Source organism: Boleophthalmus pectinirostris, unplaced genomic scaffold (genome assembly GCF_026225935.1).
Source record: "Boleophthalmus pectinirostris isolate CB_2022bp ecotype Guang Dong unplaced genomic scaffold, ASM2622593v1 HiC_scaffold_6, whole genome shotgun sequence".
Classification (NCBI taxonomy): domain Eukaryota; kingdom Metazoa; phylum Chordata; class Actinopteri; order Gobiiformes; family Gobiidae; genus Boleophthalmus; species Boleophthalmus pectinirostris.
The window spans coordinates 37,103,093-37,123,155 of NW_026571447.1; the positions used below are offsets into that span (position 1 = coordinate 37,103,093).

The 20,063-nt window shown below is 37.1% G+C and overlaps 2 protein-coding genes across 3 annotated transcripts in view; one reads left to right on the forward strand and one right to left on the reverse strand.

Moving 5' to 3' along the window:
- The window catches only part of hace1 (HECT domain and ankyrin repeat containing E3 ubiquitin protein ligase 1), a 51,528-nt gene extending 41,759 nt beyond the window's left edge, over positions 1-9,769 (reverse strand). For both annotated transcript variants that reach the window (XM_020923641.2, XM_020923642.2), the window contains exons 1-3: positions 9,399-9,769; positions 2,897-2,951; positions 467-556 (exon numbers count right to left, since the gene is read on the reverse strand). In XM_020923641.2, coding sequence (XP_020779300.1) covers positions 467-556; positions 2,897-2,951; positions 9,399-9,489 — 236 coding nt within the window. In that variant the 5' untranslated portion in view covers positions 9,490-9,769. The remainder of the gene's footprint in view (positions 1-466; positions 557-2,896; positions 2,952-9,398) is intronic.
- A 393-nt stretch (positions 9,770-10,162) lies between these two features.
- On the forward strand, positions 10,163-15,510 carry LOC129411789 (zinc finger protein 32-like). The gene is made up of 2 exons (XM_055163814.1): positions 10,163-10,525; positions 13,594-15,510. The coding sequence occupies exons 1-2, from the start codon at positions 10,244-10,246 to the stop codon at positions 14,461-14,463; spliced, it is 1,152 nt and encodes a 383-aa protein (XP_055019789.1). The 5' UTR covers positions 10,163-10,243; the 3' UTR covers positions 14,464-15,510.
- The last annotated feature ends 4,553 nt before the right edge of the window (positions 15,511-20,063 follow it).

Sequence of the window (20,063 nt, forward strand, 5' to 3'; positions counted from 1 at the left end):
CACATACTGTAAGGGATGTATACGTTGCAGTGACGTCACACTGGGGGTGCTCTGTGTATGTGTTTTCTAATTTTGAAATTCTGGTGAAGTTTATTATTTTAATGGTTAGACTTTTTTTTTTTTTAATGAATGTTTAAACTGTCTAAAAAATGTTACACTTGTGCCTAAATTGTCGATGCATTATGTTTACTTCCTGTATTCATGTAATTTAGTTCCACAAATTTCTACTTGGCTGGTGTAAAACTCTGAGAAATATTGACCACAGATACTATCAAAGGTAGAAGGAGGGAAGATGAAAGACCAAGTAAATACATAAATGTGGAACCTCATTTATATTACTGACAAGACCCACTGACATTTTAAATTACAACAAAAATCTGCATTACAACATTATTCATTTTGCTGCCCCACATTTGTATTAAATATTATTGGTCTGTAGAAAATTGTGAAGAGAAAACAGTTGTACTTGGCAGCGATGTGCAGCAGGCTTCTTTTGACACGTCCAAAAGCGTAGTTCACGTCAAACTTGGAGTTGACCAGCAGCTCCGACACTGACCTGTAGGGGGCAGAAGAGAAAGAGAGATTCCTAGTACCAACAAAACTACAAGGAACTCAAAGATCAATGGAATCAAAATCCAAAAACTCCAAATGTATTGTTGTATAGTTATGTTCATAGGGCCTATTATGGATACAACCTTCAAATGCAGTAGTTTAGATGAGTGGTTTCCAAAACTTTTCATGACATTTGTAATTATTTCAATTTGCAACGATACAAAAATGCAGGTTTAACTGTACTTACTTCAGTTCTTTAAGTTTTTTTAGATAATTTCCTGAAAATGACTGTGATAAAATGATTGTGTTTGCTATCGGACACCTGAATTTCTCCTAAAAAGGGAAATCCGAGTGATAAAATACTGATAGCAATTGTGTCATAGTTCCACGTCATCTCACGGTCCCCGGATCAGTACCACCCCGTTTTTGGGAACTCATGAGAATCCATCTGGTCCGGCTCTCTCTGGCGTGACTGAACCTGGGCCAACAGTGTTTCGGAGATTGGAACAATCACAGTACAGCATTGTGGTTTGAGTGGACATCAAGCGTGAAGCACCCAAATTAACTAAACATGGCGAAACTCCCGGGCATATTTAGACATAATTCATCAGAAAAACTGAATATTTTAATTTAAAAATGTGCAGAGGGAAGTGCTTTGTGCATTTGTGGATGGAAAGACATCTGTAGTTTTCTCTCAATTGGAATTAACAAAAGTTTGATTGCTCGACTTGTTATGCTGTTGTGACCAGGCGCCCATTTAGATTCAAGTGTTTACCTGAATGTTAGGTTAGGTTGTTTTATTTGTACCCCTAGATAAATTTGTTTTGCAGATTTGAGGCAGGTCACACATTTCACATTTCATTTATCTACAATATGTGCAATAAACAGGTATAAAAACACAATTACAAAATAGTGTTACAGTGCTCCAGTGAAGATTAGGTTTGTTCCATAAACGATTAGTTAAATTCACCCATCACGCTTGACTAAAAACACAATAAATATTAAATATATATATAAAAACACACAATTTTAAATAGATAACAATTTATGCATAAGTACAATAGCAGCTGGAATGAAGCTGCTTTTAAAACAATTCGTTCTAGATCTCGGGAAGCCTCAGACCAGAGGGAAGCAGCTGAAAATAAAATACTCTGGGACATCGTCTGTAACTGTCCTGAATACAGAGAGTCCAGGTAGGTCTGAGGATGAACAATCACCGAACTCGTCCATTTAACCAACTGATTCCTGGAGTTCTTGTTTTTAGCAGAGATGCTCCCAAACTATGAGACCAGTGAAAAAGTTAAAACTGATTCCATAAATGTTTTACAGAACAGTGTCATCATGGTTCTGTCTACATGGTAAAAGGACAAGTTCCTCAGACAATGAATGCGCTTGTGTCTCTTTTACACGCAATAATACAAAAATAATAATAAACAAATAATAAACAATAATAAACAATAAAAAACAATAATAAACAAAATAAAAAGTACAATTATCGTCAAAGCTCAATTTTGAATCAATGAGTGTTCCAAGATACTTATAGGACTCTACACACTCAACTGACTGCCCGTTCATATATGTGACATCATTCTGAAGTGCACTTTTTCAAAAGAGTTAGACTTTCTCTCATCTTTTTGAGTGAGAGCCGCTCCAGACTCACAATATGTAGAATTCAATTCAGAGTGTTACACATATGAAACAATGGTATGGTAGAAGTTGTCTTTGTTTGTCCAGCTCATGGTTAATACTTCAGTATTTACTGGACCTGTTCACCAGGTTAAAATATGGCACAAAGTTCAATGTCTTCTCAACACACAAACATTTAAATTTACCATCACAAACACGTGATTGTTGTTAAAATGACTTTAAGCCTTGACAGCTCAAATGAACAAATAATGATAATTTTGTGGATTTCATGTTAAGATTAATTATTTAAAAAAAGTAAATTGCTCGTAGAGTTATACCCACAGACTGTATAAAGAAGTGAGTATAAGAAGCAAGTGTGACGTCACTCATAACAGTCCACTCCAGTCAAATAAATCTCAATGAGGCCTGCAGTTATAGAAGCGAATTTGGAACCCAGCTCAATATTAGGAACAGAAATATATTAACGGACAAAACAGCAAAATAAAAACACCAGTATCACATAGACCGGTTTAATACGAACATTTTAAGACCAAAATGACAAGGCTCACAGCTGCAGTTACGGAGAGAGGGACGACAAAATTTCAGTGTAAGCCAATCGGAGCCAGGGTCAGAAGGAGCCGTTAGTGCCCCCTCATGTACCTCTGCCCTCAATGTGAAATTATTACATCACATATTGGGATGTCGTGCAGGAACTTACCGGTGCTGGTCAGCCATAACCATGGGCATAAGCGTGTACACGGCCGTCTCATTGTCTGTGGAGGGAAGGAGATCATTATTTTACCAAAAAACATACTCATATGTTTCAAATGAGAAGTCAGCAGTATGTTCAAAGGGGTCATAATTTTGTGTTAAATTAGGGAATCACTTGAACCTACATGAGATACTTGAGTAGGGATGCACCAGCTTATTAAGTTCTGATACCAATTAGGGCTAGAGATCATTAAGAAGTTGCTGATATGATACATAACTCGATACAGTACACTTTCGGTTCAATAATACAATAATTCTTGTATAAAGTTAATATGAAAAAGCCCATTTTAATCATCAAAACAGTGAAAATGTCAAATAAACGAGTTTCCATCCTCTGAACAAGTAATAAATTGTAGCTGTAACAAAATAATTTAGCAAGATAGACCAAAAAATACTCTTAGCGATATATGTCGATATATCAGCCCCGATATCGATACTGTATCATCGCACTAAACGATACGATATATAAGTATTTCAATATTTTTGCACTCCCCCAATACCAATGCTATAACTTTAAGTGTCTGTTAAAATCCGATATTGACCAATACCAGGGAAGAGACCAAAAACAGCAATTATTTCCTTAAAACAAAAATAAAATTAGACAGAACTGTTCCAGATGTGTTATGGATGTTACAGAGCAGAACAGCTTTGTATAAATAAAAGTTCAAAAATATTTCTAATGTTATCAATACATTTATGTCAAACCAGGACATCGGTTGATTATTGGATCGGTGCATCCCTAAATTAGAGATAGACGTTTTGTACTTTTAATTGTATTGGTTATTGGTTTTAAATCTCCAGCAAAGGCCGATATTTTGTTTTGACCAACCAGCTGCCTAAAAAGGAGGTATAAAGCTTAATTTGAACACTTTATTGCAGGGGTGTCAAACTCGAATTCACAGAGGGCTAAGATTTAAAAACTGGGACTAAGTCATGGGCCAAACTAAATATTTATTGAAAAATGTCAACAACATCTGCATGTTTTCTCTTCTTTCAAGATATGTAATGTTAAACCTTTTCTTATTAAAATAAATGTTTAATAATAGTTTTGCTTAAACATTGAATAGAGAACAAGCAAAATGTAAAATAATAACACATTTTTAAATAAATAATGCTTCTATAATCTATAGTCTATCTGTAGCCGGCAGGCAGCTCTAATACATATTTGATATGATCTCCTGTGCCAAATATAATTATAACGTGGGCCAAATTTGGCCCCTGGGCCCGAGTCTGACATGTCTGATTTAGTGCGAAGAGGAAACACCACAAAATATGACTACAAAGCTCTCTTATGCAATTTGTAGTAAAATACGGTGCTAGATGAGTTTGTAATCAATTTGAATTATATATTTTGTGAAAAAAAATGTTAAATCATGTGGGGAAGCTGGCCCAAGTGGTCAAAATGAGAGTCCAGTGCAAAGTTGTCCTTCACCAAACCAAATTCTTTATTGGATCCTTCCAAGTCGTGGGCAAAATTATATACATATTTACAAAAAAAGAACTGTGCTTAACTAAACAAAAGCAACAGAAAATAACGCAACAAAAGAAAATACCCACAGGCACCTGGCTGCACTGATGGTGACCTACCTACTGATTAAACTGCCTCTACTTATATACCCCCCAGAGAGGAAGTCCCTCCCCCTGGGTTCACACCAACTTACGGGGAAAACTGTAGCAATTTCCTTTCCTTACTGGTGTGCTGCCTTAAATTATTTTCTGAAGCCTAATCCCCCTTTTAAATTGAACAGTGCTCCAACTTAACTAGATAACACTGAAACCAAAATTCTAATAACCCATTTGATAAAACAAAGAGAACCATTTCCGAGGCTTCCCTCCACATGGTCTGGGCCAACACCTCCCCCTGAGCCTATAAATATGGCTGCCAAAGGACACGCCCCCTCTTTTGTTCCCAGACCATGTGGAGTCACAGGTAAGGTGGTAAGTTTAAACAAAAATGAAGGGATATAACCAAATAAAATGAATTTAAAGTAACTGTGTGAATGTGATCAATTAAACAAAGACTAAATAAAACAAACCCGGGATAGTTATTATTTAGCTGTTTAGTTGATATAGATAGATGTAACTGAACTAAGGTGAAAAATGGGGACAAAGGCCCTCTTTGTCACAAATCAGCACTACATTTACACATCAAACCAAGTGGTATCTGCATCAGCCATGAAAAAACACATCAGTCGAGCTCTTTGAAATAATCTTCAAGCAGGAGAACATTTAGGGAGAAATCTCAAGAAACTACACCGATGAGCTGTGAAAAGTGCTAATTTAAAGTGTTTTTTGGTTAGTTTATTGACTACATGAATGGAGCTCAACAGTCCTGTCCACTTCTAAGGAAAATTTTCATTCATTTTTCTCACAGATTTAAAAAGAGATATTAAAGGTATTAAAAGTTCAAAGGCTGTGTGCCAACTAGAATCTATAACATGGTTGTTTTAAGTCCAAAAAGCACATTTTAAACGCAAGATTCTGCAAAACGCTTTAATAACTTTATAAAATGTTAATAAAGTTACAGACTTTACATAAAAGTATAAGTCTTGCGGTTATTAGTTACCACAAAACTATGTATGAGAAATGTGTGTGGGCGATCACTGCCACTATAAACACATAACAGGAAACAATTAATTTCAATTCCAAATTAGGAAAAGAGTGGGATTAACTAAATGATGTCCTGTTTATTCCCACTTCTTAGTAGCGTTGTCAGTAGGGATGGGCATGATTAATCGATAATTGATCATTAAGAATTTCATCGATTACGTTCATTTTAATCGACAAACCGAATGTAGGTTGCTGTGCGTAGCGTGACCAAACAGAGGTCCGTACATGTAGCTCTCTGCACTCAGAAGGAGCGAGTCACAAACAGTCGGTCAGTCTGCAACGCAAATGCGTATTTAACGATGATTTGTACAAGAAATTCCACGCTTTCCGTTGCGTTCGGGACAAGTGTGAGTCCATGTGCACAGTGTATAAAGCAGCACATATGCTTCGGTGTCCAGTGGGAAAAAGTTTTGCCAGGTGAGAGTCGCGCAATGTCGATGACGAGTCCCCACCTCCCTCCCTCCCTCCCTCCGTACTGTGTCCTGGTTTTGACAAACGCAAATCTGGTCACACTAACCTGTATTCCACTGAATCATGTCTTTTAATCCAACAGAAGTTGACCGCATCAGCGCACAAGAGCTGTAGTTTTATCTTCGCTTAGTTTCTGCAAATTAGCGATGCGGTTTTAAGTTTCGTTTTTGTGAGAGTTGCGCAAAACTGCATTAAACACATTATAATGTCAAACGGATTGATGTGGCTCTAGAGTCGTTACGGTTTATATGTCGTAAAGTTGAATTTATTTATGCAGATTAGTGCAGATAGTAATAATAATGATGATCATTTTAATATAAACACGTTAATGATTAATCGATAATCGATCGTTTAAGAAAATTTCATCGAATGCCCATCCCTAGTTGTCAGTATTGATTAAGTATCTACTCCTTAGTCAACTTGTAAATCTGTAGTTTTTGTATAAAATATCTTTCAATTTGAGATGCAACTGCTCTTGTGATCTCATTATTTGTGGCAAGACATGTGTTTTAGAGTGTCCATGTTTATGTCAAATATTATTTCTAAAACAGAACTCATCCAATCATTCAAATTTCCATAATATAAACTTAATAATAAACATAATATTAAACAAAAAAATAAAATTGTATATCCACTCAAACATTTCTGGTGAAGGGTCAACCACATGCTTGTTTCCATGGAGATGTTAAATCTACACCTGGAATTTTCCTTAATATGGCATTAAGATTTATTGTAGGTAATAATAAAATTCTGAATCGAGTGTGGAATTAATTACCACAAAGCTGATTATCTCTGAGGAAGACCTTTTTTGGAAAACTATGTATGAGAAATGTGTGTGGGCGATCACTGCCACTATAAACATGTAACAGGAAACAATCAATTTAAATTCCCAATTAGGAAAAGAGTGGGATTAAATAAATGATGTCCTGTTTCTTCCCACTTCTTAGTAGTGTTGTCACAATACAAAAGTTTCAAGATCATTTAGATACTAAGGAATAGACTCAATACTCAATACCAATTCCGATACCACACGACAATTGATAATTAAAACACTAGACAATAAAATGTCCTTTTGAACATTAAATCGTAGTGTTTTCTTTTCCGTTCCCATGTGGTTTCATATCTGTGTAATCTCTCAGTGGTCCATGGGCATATATTAGTCTATGTGCTCTTATACTTGCTCTGATAAAGCTCAAGATGATTCTAAAGTGATTCCGGAAAGGTTCATTTCTGTCCTGTCAATGTGACTTCTTTAGTATTGATACTTAATCAGTACTGAAACTAAATACTCATTTGAGCAAGTATCTACTCCTTAGTCAACTTGTAATTCTGTAGCTTTTATATAAAATCTTTCAATTTGAGATGCGACTGCTCTTGTGATCTCATTATTTGTGGCAAGACTTGTATTTTAGAGTGTCCATGTTTATGTCAAATATGAAACTCTAAAACAGAACTCATCCATTCATTCAAATTTCCATAATATAAACTTTATAGTAAACATAATATTAAACAAAAATCTAAAAACAAAAAATTGTATATCTACTCAAATATTTCTGGTGAAGCGTCAACGACATGCTTGTTTCCATGGAGATGTTAAAGCTACATCTAAAATTTTCCATAATATCACATTAAGATTTATTGTACGCTACAAAATCAAAAACTGGAACACCCCCGGTTTGTGGTGGGAGGTAATAATAAAATTGTGAATCGAGTGTGGAATTAATAACAATGTAACGATATCAAAATCCCTCGATATATTTTCACGATATGCATCTAACGGTTCAAAATTTATTGCAAATATTTTGCGAATATGCTACTTTTCCTTTTAAAAGTCTTGGAAAAGCCTTGAAACGTCCTTTGGTACTGATATAATATGAAGAATTAAGATGTAAAAGTGCTTAATAAGTTATTTCACCAAACACCAAAGGATCATGGTCGATGTTAGCCAGGCTGGTGAAACCTAGTGCCTCTGCTTAATTTCATTTCTCTCAAGCAACTAGGTCAGGAATCAGAATACACTAGACGGTTTACAAGAACCCCAGAAGTTGTAGACCGAGCACCGGCCAATCAGAGAAGAGTTGTGAAGCCATGACGTCAAACTCGTTGCACCTGTCCCGGTCCCTTTTGTGGAACAACACAACAGTAAACAAAGCGTCGAGATGGATGTAGACGAAGACCGACATTCTGTGTTTAGCAGCAATTCCCGAGATCAAGGATTTAAAGCCGGAACAAAGAGAATGTTTGGTGAATTTTATCAAGGGGAAAGACGTTATTGTCCTTCTTCCTAAAGGATTTAGCGCATTACATACGTCACGACCAAACAGCAGCAATTGCTTAAATAAAAAAAGTTCTCGCTTTCTGTCAAGTGAACGAATCCTAATGCTCCGAGGTCAGAAGGTTTCCATGAAGTGAAACCAGCTAATGAATCAGGTTAGGTCTATGTAGTTCCCTCTTTTTTTTAGCTCGTGGTGCACCATGGCAAAGCAAAGCAAGTTTATCTGTGCAGCACAATTCATAAACAAACTAATTCCAAGTGCTTTACAGATTAAGAAAGATAATTCAACCACAAAGAAAGACATAAAAACCACATAACTATTAATTTAAGGAAAAAGACTTGTAATTTGATATACTGTGATGACCCACGATATTACTGAGACTTCTGACAATACAATATCACGATATTTCGGTTATTGTTACATCCCTAGAAATTAATGAAAATTGTTCTGCATTTGGCACATTCATGACTAAAATGAGTCACTTTGTTTATGTTTTGGTCATTTTTAAGCAGCTTTTCTGTATTTTACCTAAACAAATGACAATATATGCCTTTCTTTACCCTTTGCAGGTATCAAATTGGTTAAAAATAGAGAGACTAGGGACATTTCTTGTATAAAACTGGGACTAGTCACTGGTTTAGATAAATCCACTGGGACAGGGGACACATGGCCATTTTTAAGCAGCTTTTCTGTATTTTATCTAAACGAATGACAATGTTTACTGTTACTGGGATCAAATTGGTCAAAAATAGAGACATTTCTTGTATAAAACTGGGACAAATCCACTGGAACAGGGGACACATGGTCATTTTTAAGCAGTTTTTTCTGTATTTTACCTAAACAAATGACAATGTATGAATCTCTTTACTGTTACTGGGATCAAATTGGTTAAAAGTAAAGACACTTTGGACATTTCTTGTATAAAACTGGGACAAATCACTGGTTTTAGCTAAATCCACTGGGACAGGGAACACAGGGCTCAAAACTGGGATTGTCCCGGGGAAATATGTGCATATTTGATCACCTTAATTTATTTAGAAGAATTAAGCATTATTGTCAAGTTTATAAAAAGCCAGATCCATCCAGACTCACCTTCCGGGAGCTCTACGGTCCTCGCCCGGCGCAGGGAGCGTGTCAGGCGGTTCAGCTGTACGTTGAGCTGCTCCATGGCCCGCTCCATCATAGGCGAAACATGGGCATAATCCAGGCCGAGGAGGTGAGCCAACCACCCGGTTCCAGGACTGGGCTGCACCGCGGGATGGAGAAAGGTGCGAATCCAGCGAATGTTGGCAGCTTCCGGACGCTTTTTAGTTTAGTTTTTAGAAGCGACAGGACGAGTTTGGAGTGTGGTCCATTGCCACGCATTAAAAAAGGAAGTAGGTTTTGATTTATAATGTGTGTTTCCCTCTGTCCACTGTCATAACATACTGGAGCTAAAATCGCCTCAATCCATAGAACCCCGCCTCGGCTACTTCCTGTTGTGATGACGTCTACGGATGTTGCATGCTGGGTATCGTAGTTTAAACGGAATCAATAATTATTTTCGAACACTAAACAGTATTTCTAACATTAAATCTATCAAAACACTCAATATTACAGAAGAATTGGGATTGTATTTTTAATTTTTAACCACTTCCTCAGTTTCTTGTATTAATTTCTTTGTACGTATTATCTGCCTCAGTTTAAGTTTACATGGACGTAAATTTTAATTTTGATTTTTGATTTTTTTTTTTTTTTTTTTTTTTTTTTTTTTTTGGTTTTAAATTATGTATGTATATCCACATTCCACACCTGCCATTAAAAATAAATAAATTGGTTTAAACGGAAGCTCTCGACCGGAAGTGATTGGTAAGGATAAACTGGAGTATAAAGCGCAGCCTCCCTCGTGTGCGCTGTAAGCTCGGACTCGGAGCTAAAGCTAAAAACAGTTTGTCAAAATGTCCAAAAGCCAAACACTGAGAGCTTTGGTGACTGAGCGGTTGACTGCGGCTGCTGAAGAGATCTTTGCGCTGTTTGAAAGAACGATAGCGGAGTATGAAGAGGAAGTGTGTCGCTCCAAAGAGGAGAACCAGAGGAAACAGGAGCTCCTGGACTCGGTGCTGAGCCTGTCGAGGAGTCCTGGTCCCGGTCTGAACCAGGACCCTCCACAGACTCCACGGATTAAAGAGGAGCCAGATGAGCCGAGCGTCAAACAGGAGGAACACACGCTTCTTGTACAGGTGGGTGTGTAGAGGCCTGTCCAAATGGGTAAAATAGGCCAAAAGGCTTCTGTATCAACATTTCATATATTTATTTATCTGGATTTTATGAGGAGTGGTCAAGTGCATTCAGTTCTTTTAAGGGTGCACTGTAGGGATGTGCAAAAATATTGAAATATCGATATATCGTATCGTTTAATGTGATACAGTATTAATATCATGGGCTGCTGTATCGATATATATATCCCCAAGAGTGTTTTTAGACATATTTTCCTAAATTATTTAGTTTCAGAGCTACAGTTTTGTTGATTGTTTAGAGGAAGGAAACTCATTTATGCATCACATTTGACATTTTCACTGTTTTGATGATTAAAATGTTTGTGTAACATATGAACTTTACACAAGAAGTGGTTTAATAAAGACTTTTAGTATCACGGCTGTGGTTTAGCCTTTATTTTTTATTGAACTATATCAAATCGAAAGCTCACTGTATCGAGGTTTGTATCGTATCGGCAGCTTTTTAATGATACCAAGCCCTAGTGCACTGTGTAATTTTTTGCTTAACTTTCTGGCCTCTCACCTGCTTGTGCTGTGGATATGTCACTGCTGGAATGTTCCACAGTGTGACATTAAACCGCTCTACTTGACATTTACATTTACATGTACATTTATTCAATTACGGGTGGTTTTATTGCTCAAACATACCTAGAAAAACAGGTGTTCTGACTGTGAGCGGGGTCGCCTCTCCACAGATCTGACCTGTAACTTGATCTCGCGAGCATTTGACGGACCCTGCACCAGAAAAGTTACACATTGCACCTTTAACACAACCACAGACATAAGAATTCATACTCATACAGTTAGTATAAAATGGGCTGCTTTCTTTTAGCACTGCTGATTTCTTAAACTCATCCACATTTCACACAAAGCTGCTAAACTGGGCAGTGCCTGGAGGACTAAAGGGCAGCGTGAGAGGAATGGAGGGGTGGGGTCTGGACCATATGGCCTGGACATATGAGGAGCAGTGTGATTGGTCTATTTTTAATCGTTTCTACTATTCATTCTCACAAACATTTAACTGTCATACATTGGATAAAATTGTCTTATGTTATTCTGATCCCAGGGACAATTGGTTTGAGAAGTTAAAAAAACACAGTGACACCAAACATTCACCACATGGAGCACTCCTGAATAAATTAAAACAACAATAAAAAGGCATTTCATGTATATGGATGAAACGTAAATGGCAGTAGGAACAAAAGATTTCAAATACCTGTTTGTTTTTTAATAGGGGACAACATAGTGACAACATGAGGGCAGTAAAGAGAATTCACTTTTTAAAATCTGACTCTGTGAAGTAAGAATCACATTGGCTTTTTTGTAAAATGTGTGCATAGGAAGAACAATCTCACAAAGGATTCATTTTGGTGCCGTTGGTGCATTATTGCCTAACAGGTGGTGGTTGATCAGTCACGTCGCAGCATTGAGGTTTGTTCAGAAGCAAAAGTCAGAGTGAATCAAAACAAACATCCCGATGCAATTTTAGTTTCTTTCACTAAACTACAGTGTTTTGTTAATCATTATACTGTTATGATTATTTCTGAACTTATGCACCTTTTTGTTTAAAAGAGACGACAATAAAAGCACTGACAGTATTTTGAATGTTAAAAAATGTTAAAAGGTGAGAGGGAAGGGTTAACATTTCCTATTTGGCTCTAAAAGTCTGATCAATTCTACACATGTAGGTGCCATAATTCATGGAAAAGTCACTTTAGGTCATGAAAAAGTCATGGAAAAATTTTGAAATTTTGTGAAAAATAGTGGAGCGCTGTAGTGTCAATACAGACTATTTAGTTTGTGAAAAACATGTAGAAGGTTAGAGCTTTGGGCATTTGTGGACAGGGAAGATGTGAGTGCTTTTCCCACAAATGGATTTAATAAGTTAAATGTTTTGGCTTGTTCCTCTGTTGTGACACTTCGACCAGTAAGATTCAAGTAGTCGTCATGATGCTCCATGTTTCCCAATCTCTTTCAGTGAGAGCCCTTCCAGATCGATAATGTCAGTGTAACTCAATTCAGAGTGACACATCTATCAATCGGATGTGAGACAGGTTAAGTCTCTGAGCTGCCTGCCCTGCTGTGATTTTAGAACAGATATCAGCAATAGAATTAAGACTGTTCTTGTCTTTTACAAAGAGGAAGGACACTATATACACAGGCTCTTTCATATAGGACAGATAAAAGTGACACAAAACTTCCTCAAAAGGTGTGGTCTCTGCTGGCCACGTTTGACAACAGATGCAGTATTCACATCAAATTTAGATTGTTAGTCAAAAAATGTGACCAGATGCATTGTAGATAATGCTCTCTATAGGCATATTTTATTTCTATGTACCAGAGGTGGGGGTTTTCAGCTCCCTTCCTATAAAAAGGATCATACATCTGTAAGCCTGTTTACACCCTGACCTACTGACCCTGGCTCTCATTGACTTAGATTAGAATATTGTTGCCCCCCTCTCATCATTTTGGTCTTAAATTGTCCATTTTAACCTGCTCTACGTGATCCTGGTGGGTTTTTGTTTTCACTGTTTGTCCATTTTAAAAAATCTACTTGAAACTGGCTCCAAATTCGCCCCTGTAGTATCACAAGCTTCGTTTGAGCCATGTTGAACACATCACACTCGCTTAATCCACTTTTTTATACAGTCTATGTGTGTAATAAAGTGTACACTCCAAATTTCTGCTCCTTGCATCTGGTTTTCGGATCTCGATGGCCTCGCTGATCCAGTTGGAGTTTGTTTCCTTAAGCACAGATGGCTCTGGGAATGTTTCAGATCATGATGTGGATTTGTCTCTTGCAGTGCTTGGACATGGCTGATTTTTGTTACAGTGACGGTAGTATTTGGAATTCCCTCATCTGTGCATTTATCATCTTGAGGTTGCTAGAAATATTGTTATGTATTTAATACACCTCAACCAAGAAAACTACAGAAACTTTTAGCACATTTCTGATTTGAAATGAAGAAATATTGTGATTATTGTTTTCAGGAAAATCAAAATATTAATTTTGTCAATCTTCTTCTCCCTAGGTCCCTGTGGGTGTCCCAGACTCCAGTGCTGTTTGTGTGAAGACAGAAGAGTCCTCACTGCTTCAACAAAGACAAACTGAGCTCAGAGAAGAAACACAGGGAGAGGACATCAGCACAGAGACACATTTTCACTCCTCTGACACTGACAATGATAAAGACTGGAAAGCTCGGTTCAGCTGTTCAGCTGCACAGATGGAGACAGACACTGATGGAGACCACGACAACCAAGTCCAGATCAGAGCTAGAAGCTCCGCTGCACAAAACTCAGGTCTATACCCCAAGTACAAGTCTGCACCAGAGACCAGTGCCACTGTGAACAATGGAGACATGTCAGGAACAGCAGAAGGAGCTGACGAGAAGAAATATGAATGCCCTATGTGTCAAAAGAGGTTTGGGACTATGCAGAAATTACAAAGACACATTAGAGTTCACACAGGAGAGAAACCTTTCAGCTGTTTAATATGTAAAAAAACATTTTCTCAAAAGTATAATCTTGATGTGCATATCAGATTACACACAGGTGAAAGACCTTACAGCTGTTCAATATGTAAGCAAACCTTTGCTCAGAAGAATACACTGAATATACATAGACAAAAACACACCGGGGAAAAACCTTACAGCTGTTCAATATGTGAGAAGTCATTTTCTCAAAAGTGTAATTTAGACGCACATGTGAGAACTCACACAGGGCAAAGACCTTACAGCTGTTCAATGTGTGAGAAGACCTTTTCTGAAAAGAATAATCTAAGTAAACATGTGAGAACGCACACAGGTGAAAGACCTTTCAGCTGTTGCATCTGTTATGAAGGGTTTGTGCAAAAGAGTCACTTGAAAAGACACATGACAACTCACAGAACAGAGTGTGACTGAAATGTATTTAAAAAAGATTATTGTTTGTGTTCATGAGATGTTTTAAAGAGCCCAGAGTTGTGTGTTGGAGTCTGCTGCTGACGAATCAAATACAGAAGTTTGGAGCTGCCATCTGTGGTTAAAGCTTATCTACCTGATTTTTAACAAGAATCATAAAGATTCTGCCTGCTATACTCGACCTCTCTTTAACTTATATATTTCATACCACTTTTGAAACCATTTTAAAACCAAAAGTTTGAATGCTAATTTATTTGTCAGTAGAGTTAAATTTGCATTTAGTTATTTTCAAGTATGTATGCATGGATTCACTTGTGTTCCCCGTATGATATGAGTTGAACTGAATGAAACATGTATTTGTGACAGTTTTGTCAGATGATATAAAATGTAATTGTATCACAGTGGAGACTTGCTGTTTGCCCCAGAATGTCTTAAAGTTATTTGGATTGGGATGTAAAAATAGTATCCTCTGGGGATGGGACAAGATCTCATACCACAAGATCTGGTGAGACAAAATTGCCACAAGATGGAAAAAAATTATCTTGAGAGATTTTTTTTTTCTCCCTGATTTTACCTTTGGCTTGGACTAAAAAAGAATTAAGAGCTGGGGAGTTGTACAATTTGAGAAGCTGTAGTTCCAAAAAGCAGTAGTAAAATGACTGCTAAAGTATTACATAAAATAAAAATTGTGAAATCAATTGCACTACTTATACAAATTATGTCAAAACTTCATTCTCGTAAACCTAATCTCGGGGTTTGTCTCGTCTTGTGAAAATTGCGTCTTGTCCCATCCCCTAGTATCCTCTATAGTTTTATATGGACAACATCTTTCATATTAAAACTGTAGAAAAAGGCTTATGTGTACACAACAGAAATATTTATACGCATAGAGATTTAGTTTTCATCCTGTTTTGAATCTAAATTTTGTCACAGTAAAAAAGAAAAAATACAGCTTTGTCAACGCAGTGGTATAAAGATTTAAGTTTACATATACATGTTTTTTTTGTTTTTTTTTCTGGTATTAATATAAAATAAATCACAGTCACATTAGTCTGTTTTTGTAAGTCTCTATCAGTAGTATATCACAAAGTTAATCAAAACTAACTGGGCTTACTGCAGCCGATGTTTCACTACTAACCAAGTAGATTCTTCAGGGATTACCGTATTTTTCTTCATTTTTATTTTTTATTTTCTCATGGTTTGGGTGTTTCCTGTAACTTATACTCTGGTGCGACTTATACATTAAAATTTTCAGATTGACAGCCCTGAGAGGCTCTAGTCTTATGTGTCAGTTTTCTGCGCATGCCTCCTGTATAAAAACTCCTGCAAGTTGTGAAATATGCAGGAGAAGACGGTAATCGGGCAGCAGAAAGAAAGTTTGGAGTGAGCGAGTAACTTGTGAAGGCTAGCAGAAAGCGGGGATGGAGAACACAGCTTCACGGCAACCGGGAGGATGCATCATGTAACTTTCCTGGAAGTCACTGGATCAGTCGACAAAGTCTGTACTGGCAGAGTTGCTCAGAATTGACACAGAGGATGAAGAATTCTGTGGATTCAGTGGATTTAGTGATTTGGAGTGAGATGGAGAGTTTGGTAAACTTATGTTCAGTTGTTTATGCTATAGTTATCTGAATAATTGTTAATGTTACGTTAACATATTAATGCCTATTCTGCTTATTGTTCTTTATTCTACAGTATTGTTATTACTAGAACTTTCGTTTCAAGATAAAATGTCGGTTCCTGGTCTCTGATTTTATAAAGTAATTTTCCCCCAAAAAGTGCGACTTATAGTCCAGTGCGATTTCTTTTTTTCTTCTTCATTACACGTTTTTTGGCTGGTGCGTCTTATATTCCGAAAAATACTGTAATTTGTAGTGGCAGCAGCAGCAGCGCATCACCGTGTGATGTTAATTAAAGGGGTGTTTTCAAATTAATCGCTGTCTTTTAGTGAGGCTGTATGGCATTTTGTTTATAATTTATTTATTTAATGGTACAGGGACAGTGTTACATTAACCTTGATAGGAGAAGTGCTTTGTACCAGGTTGTAGCACCAGTGTTAATTTCCACCTGTAGTCCCTGGGCAGGTTAATTGATTAATTGTATTTATTTGACCTTATCTATCAGCTATTCTTCCTGGAGACCTGTGTAGTATGTTTTTGGGTCAGGTTTAATAACAAAGTGGAGCACTTCCACTGTGATTTTCACATGATATTAGGTCATGTTAGATTACGTTGCTTTATTTGTAGCCGTAGGTAAATTTGTTTTACAGATTTGAGAAGTTGGTCCCATATTGTGCATTTCATTCAATCAACTCCACACAATAGACACATAAAACAGGGTAGCGGCGGGGTCTTAAAAGTCTTAAAATATGTTGTCCAAGACTTTTTTCACAAAGGTCTTAAATTTCATTAGCCTATTTTTTTTGTATACTCATCCGGGCTGCAGTGCGATGGAGAAAGGGAAAAAAAAAATACAACGTGAAATGTGAATGTACATCTAATATGGGGTATGCGCAAACAATACTTTGGTTTCTGGTTTTCTGAGTAAACAATCAGTAGAGTGGAGGAAGACTTTGGATGGATCGTGGGGAAGTATCGCTTTAATCCACAGTGACTCTTAGATTCTAGATATAGTTGTTGGTTGGTCATTATTAGAATTGGATCTGGTGTTTTTTGCCTTAATCTGTTGGTCACATTTAAGTGGTGTTAGTTCTATAAAAAATTACTAGACTCAATCAATTTAAGTTCTTAGACAATACAATTCTAATACAGAGCTCTGGGTCAGATTGTTGTTACTGTTGTTGGTCTGGTCATATATTAGAATTGGATCTGGTGCATTTCTTCTTTTTTTGTAAATCACACCGCTGTTTAGATAGCCATGGTTATCTCCACAGTCCCAGTTCTGCAAAGGAAATTGCTTAGAAGCACATGGTTCATTATTAGGAAACACAATGGTACTGTTCAACAGATTTCAGTTTAAGCTTCAACTAATGTGTAACTTCATTAAACAATATTCAAACCACCACTTGATACAGCCTTCAGTGGTCTTAAAAAGGTCTTTAAAAAGTCTCAAATTCTGGGTAGTCAAACCTGGGGATACTCTGTAAAAACACAATTACAAAATAAAGTGTTACATTACTCCAGAGCAGAATGGATTTGTTATTAAAAATATAAAAAAAACATGACTTTTCATGACAGGGTACTAAATAGATTACAATTAACATAAATTAGTACAAAAGCAACTGTAATGAAGCTCCTTTTAAAATGATTTGAAGGTCTAACAAGGTAGAACACAATGTTTTCTGTTTGAGAAAAGAGCTCAGCCTAAATATGCAGGATTTGTTCACCGGTGTTCACTGTAGACTGGGCTGGACACGGCCTTAATGGTTCTTTGTGGTGACATCCCTCAGACGTGTTGAGGCGATTTCTGGTAATGGTGCATTATGTGTTTTACGGTCAGGTGTGGAGTCAGTGTGAATGTGTGAGTTTATTTTACAGGCTCATATTCTGCTATTTTCTGATCTATGCTATAATGTTTCTCCATCACAAACAGATCTCCAGTCGTGTTTTGTTTCATTCACGCACAAACCCTGCAGATTTAGGCTGAGTTCTTCTCTCAAACAGAAAACACTCTGTTCCACCTTGTGATGTCATGTGGTAATACAGGAAGTGCTCCATTGTCTTTTCCATACATCAGTAGAATCATTTGGATCATTTCAGTCCTGGAATTGCCCATCTCTGTTGAATTAAAGGTAATAGTTAGCTGTTAACTCCGGGTATGTTTTTGATGAGGCAACAACAACAAGAAGCTCACAAGAGTCATGTAATATAGGACCTTTAAAATATTGTATTACAAATTGAGTAGAAAAAAAACCTCAAAGTCACTTGAGGTCCCTGATCTTTTGGGTTTAAAACATTTTACTTATTCTAATATAATAAAGCTACAGCCTTTAACATTACAATTACATGTTGATTATGCTTCTGGTGAATATTTTGAAGATGAAAAAAATGACTATGTTTTGATTTTGAAAATGTAAGTCGAGAAGAAGAGAATGTATTATTGAGGATGGCAGGGGCCTCAATGACCAGATTGGACAAGGGCATCCATCAGACCACGTGGCATGAGGACACACAGGCCGGAGGTGGTGAGTTGAGTTTGCTGGAGGAGGAGGAAGTTGGAAAAACCTGGCAGGCCCAAGCGTATCTTAAGGGTCTGTTGGGAACATCTGGCAGAGCCCTCTGTCAGGGGGACCTTTGACTCACACTTGTTACTTCACTCAGATCCTGGGGGAGTCAGGGTCCGAGTGCACCATCCGGGTCTGAGTGAGATGGGTCGTCGCAAAGGTCACATCCTAATCATGTCCTAAAGTGGTAGGAAAAGGTGCACCAACCAAAGAGATGACTGCAGCCTCGAGAGGATAGTCAAGCAAAATCAACTCAAGAATTTGGGGACGCGTCATAAGGACTGGACTTTTGCTGGAGTTAGTGCAAAGTCTAAATGGGACATGAGAAGATGTCAGAAGTGTCTTACCTGGACTGTGGAGAAAAAGAACTGGACAGTTGCTCAGTGGTCTAAAGTTCTCATTTCAGCTGAAAGTAACTTTTGCATATCTTTTGGAAATGAAGGTCCCAGAGTCTGGTGGAAAAGTGGAGAAGCACAGAACCCACACTGCTTGAAGTCGAGTGTGAAGTTTCCACAGTCAGTGATGATTTGGGCTGCTATGTCATCTGCAGGTGTTGATCCACTGTGTTTTCTGAAGTCCACAGCCAACGCAGCCATATATGGAAGTGTTGATTTCATTTTCCAGCTGGACTTGGCGCCTGCCCACACAGCCAAAGGTACCAAAACTGGCTAAATGACCACTCACCTGACCTGAACCCCACAGAGAATCTATGGGGTATTATTAAGAGGAAAATGAGAGAAACCAGACCCAACAATCACCATAAATATTATCACCAAAATGTCAAGAAATAAAGGCTTGAAACCTTCACTCTGTGTGCCTCGAGTCAATATAATATATGATTTTGACTTAAAATATTGAATATATGATGTTTTTGGAGGACAAGTACACTCAGGAAAGAAATGAAATAAAGTATCAGTGATGGAAGTTTCAAAATTTGACTTAGGTTTTTGAGTGATATACATTATTATTATTATTATTATTATTATTATTATTATTATTATTATTATTATTATTATTATGTTTTCTATTTATATACATACACAGTATATTTACTTTTTGTTTTTACATATATTCAGCATTCCAGTTTGCACTCATCACCAAAAGTTGTTTGCCAACTTAAAACACTACTCGAAGAAGAAAATTAAGAGTTTAACAACCCAAAACATGCTACAGGTCTCCAGAACAGTTGATAGTCAAGGTCAGTTAAATACAATCAATCAATGAACCTGTCCAGGGACTACAGGTGGAAATTAGCACTGATGCTACAACCTGATGTACAATGCATCTCTCCTGTCAAGGTTAATGCGAAAATTGTGCGCTGTCCCTGTCTCAAATAAATAAAATAAATAAATAAATAAATAAACATCCTGACCAGTGGGGGCAGTAATGCACTCACCGTGTCTACTCTGTTGCACATAAA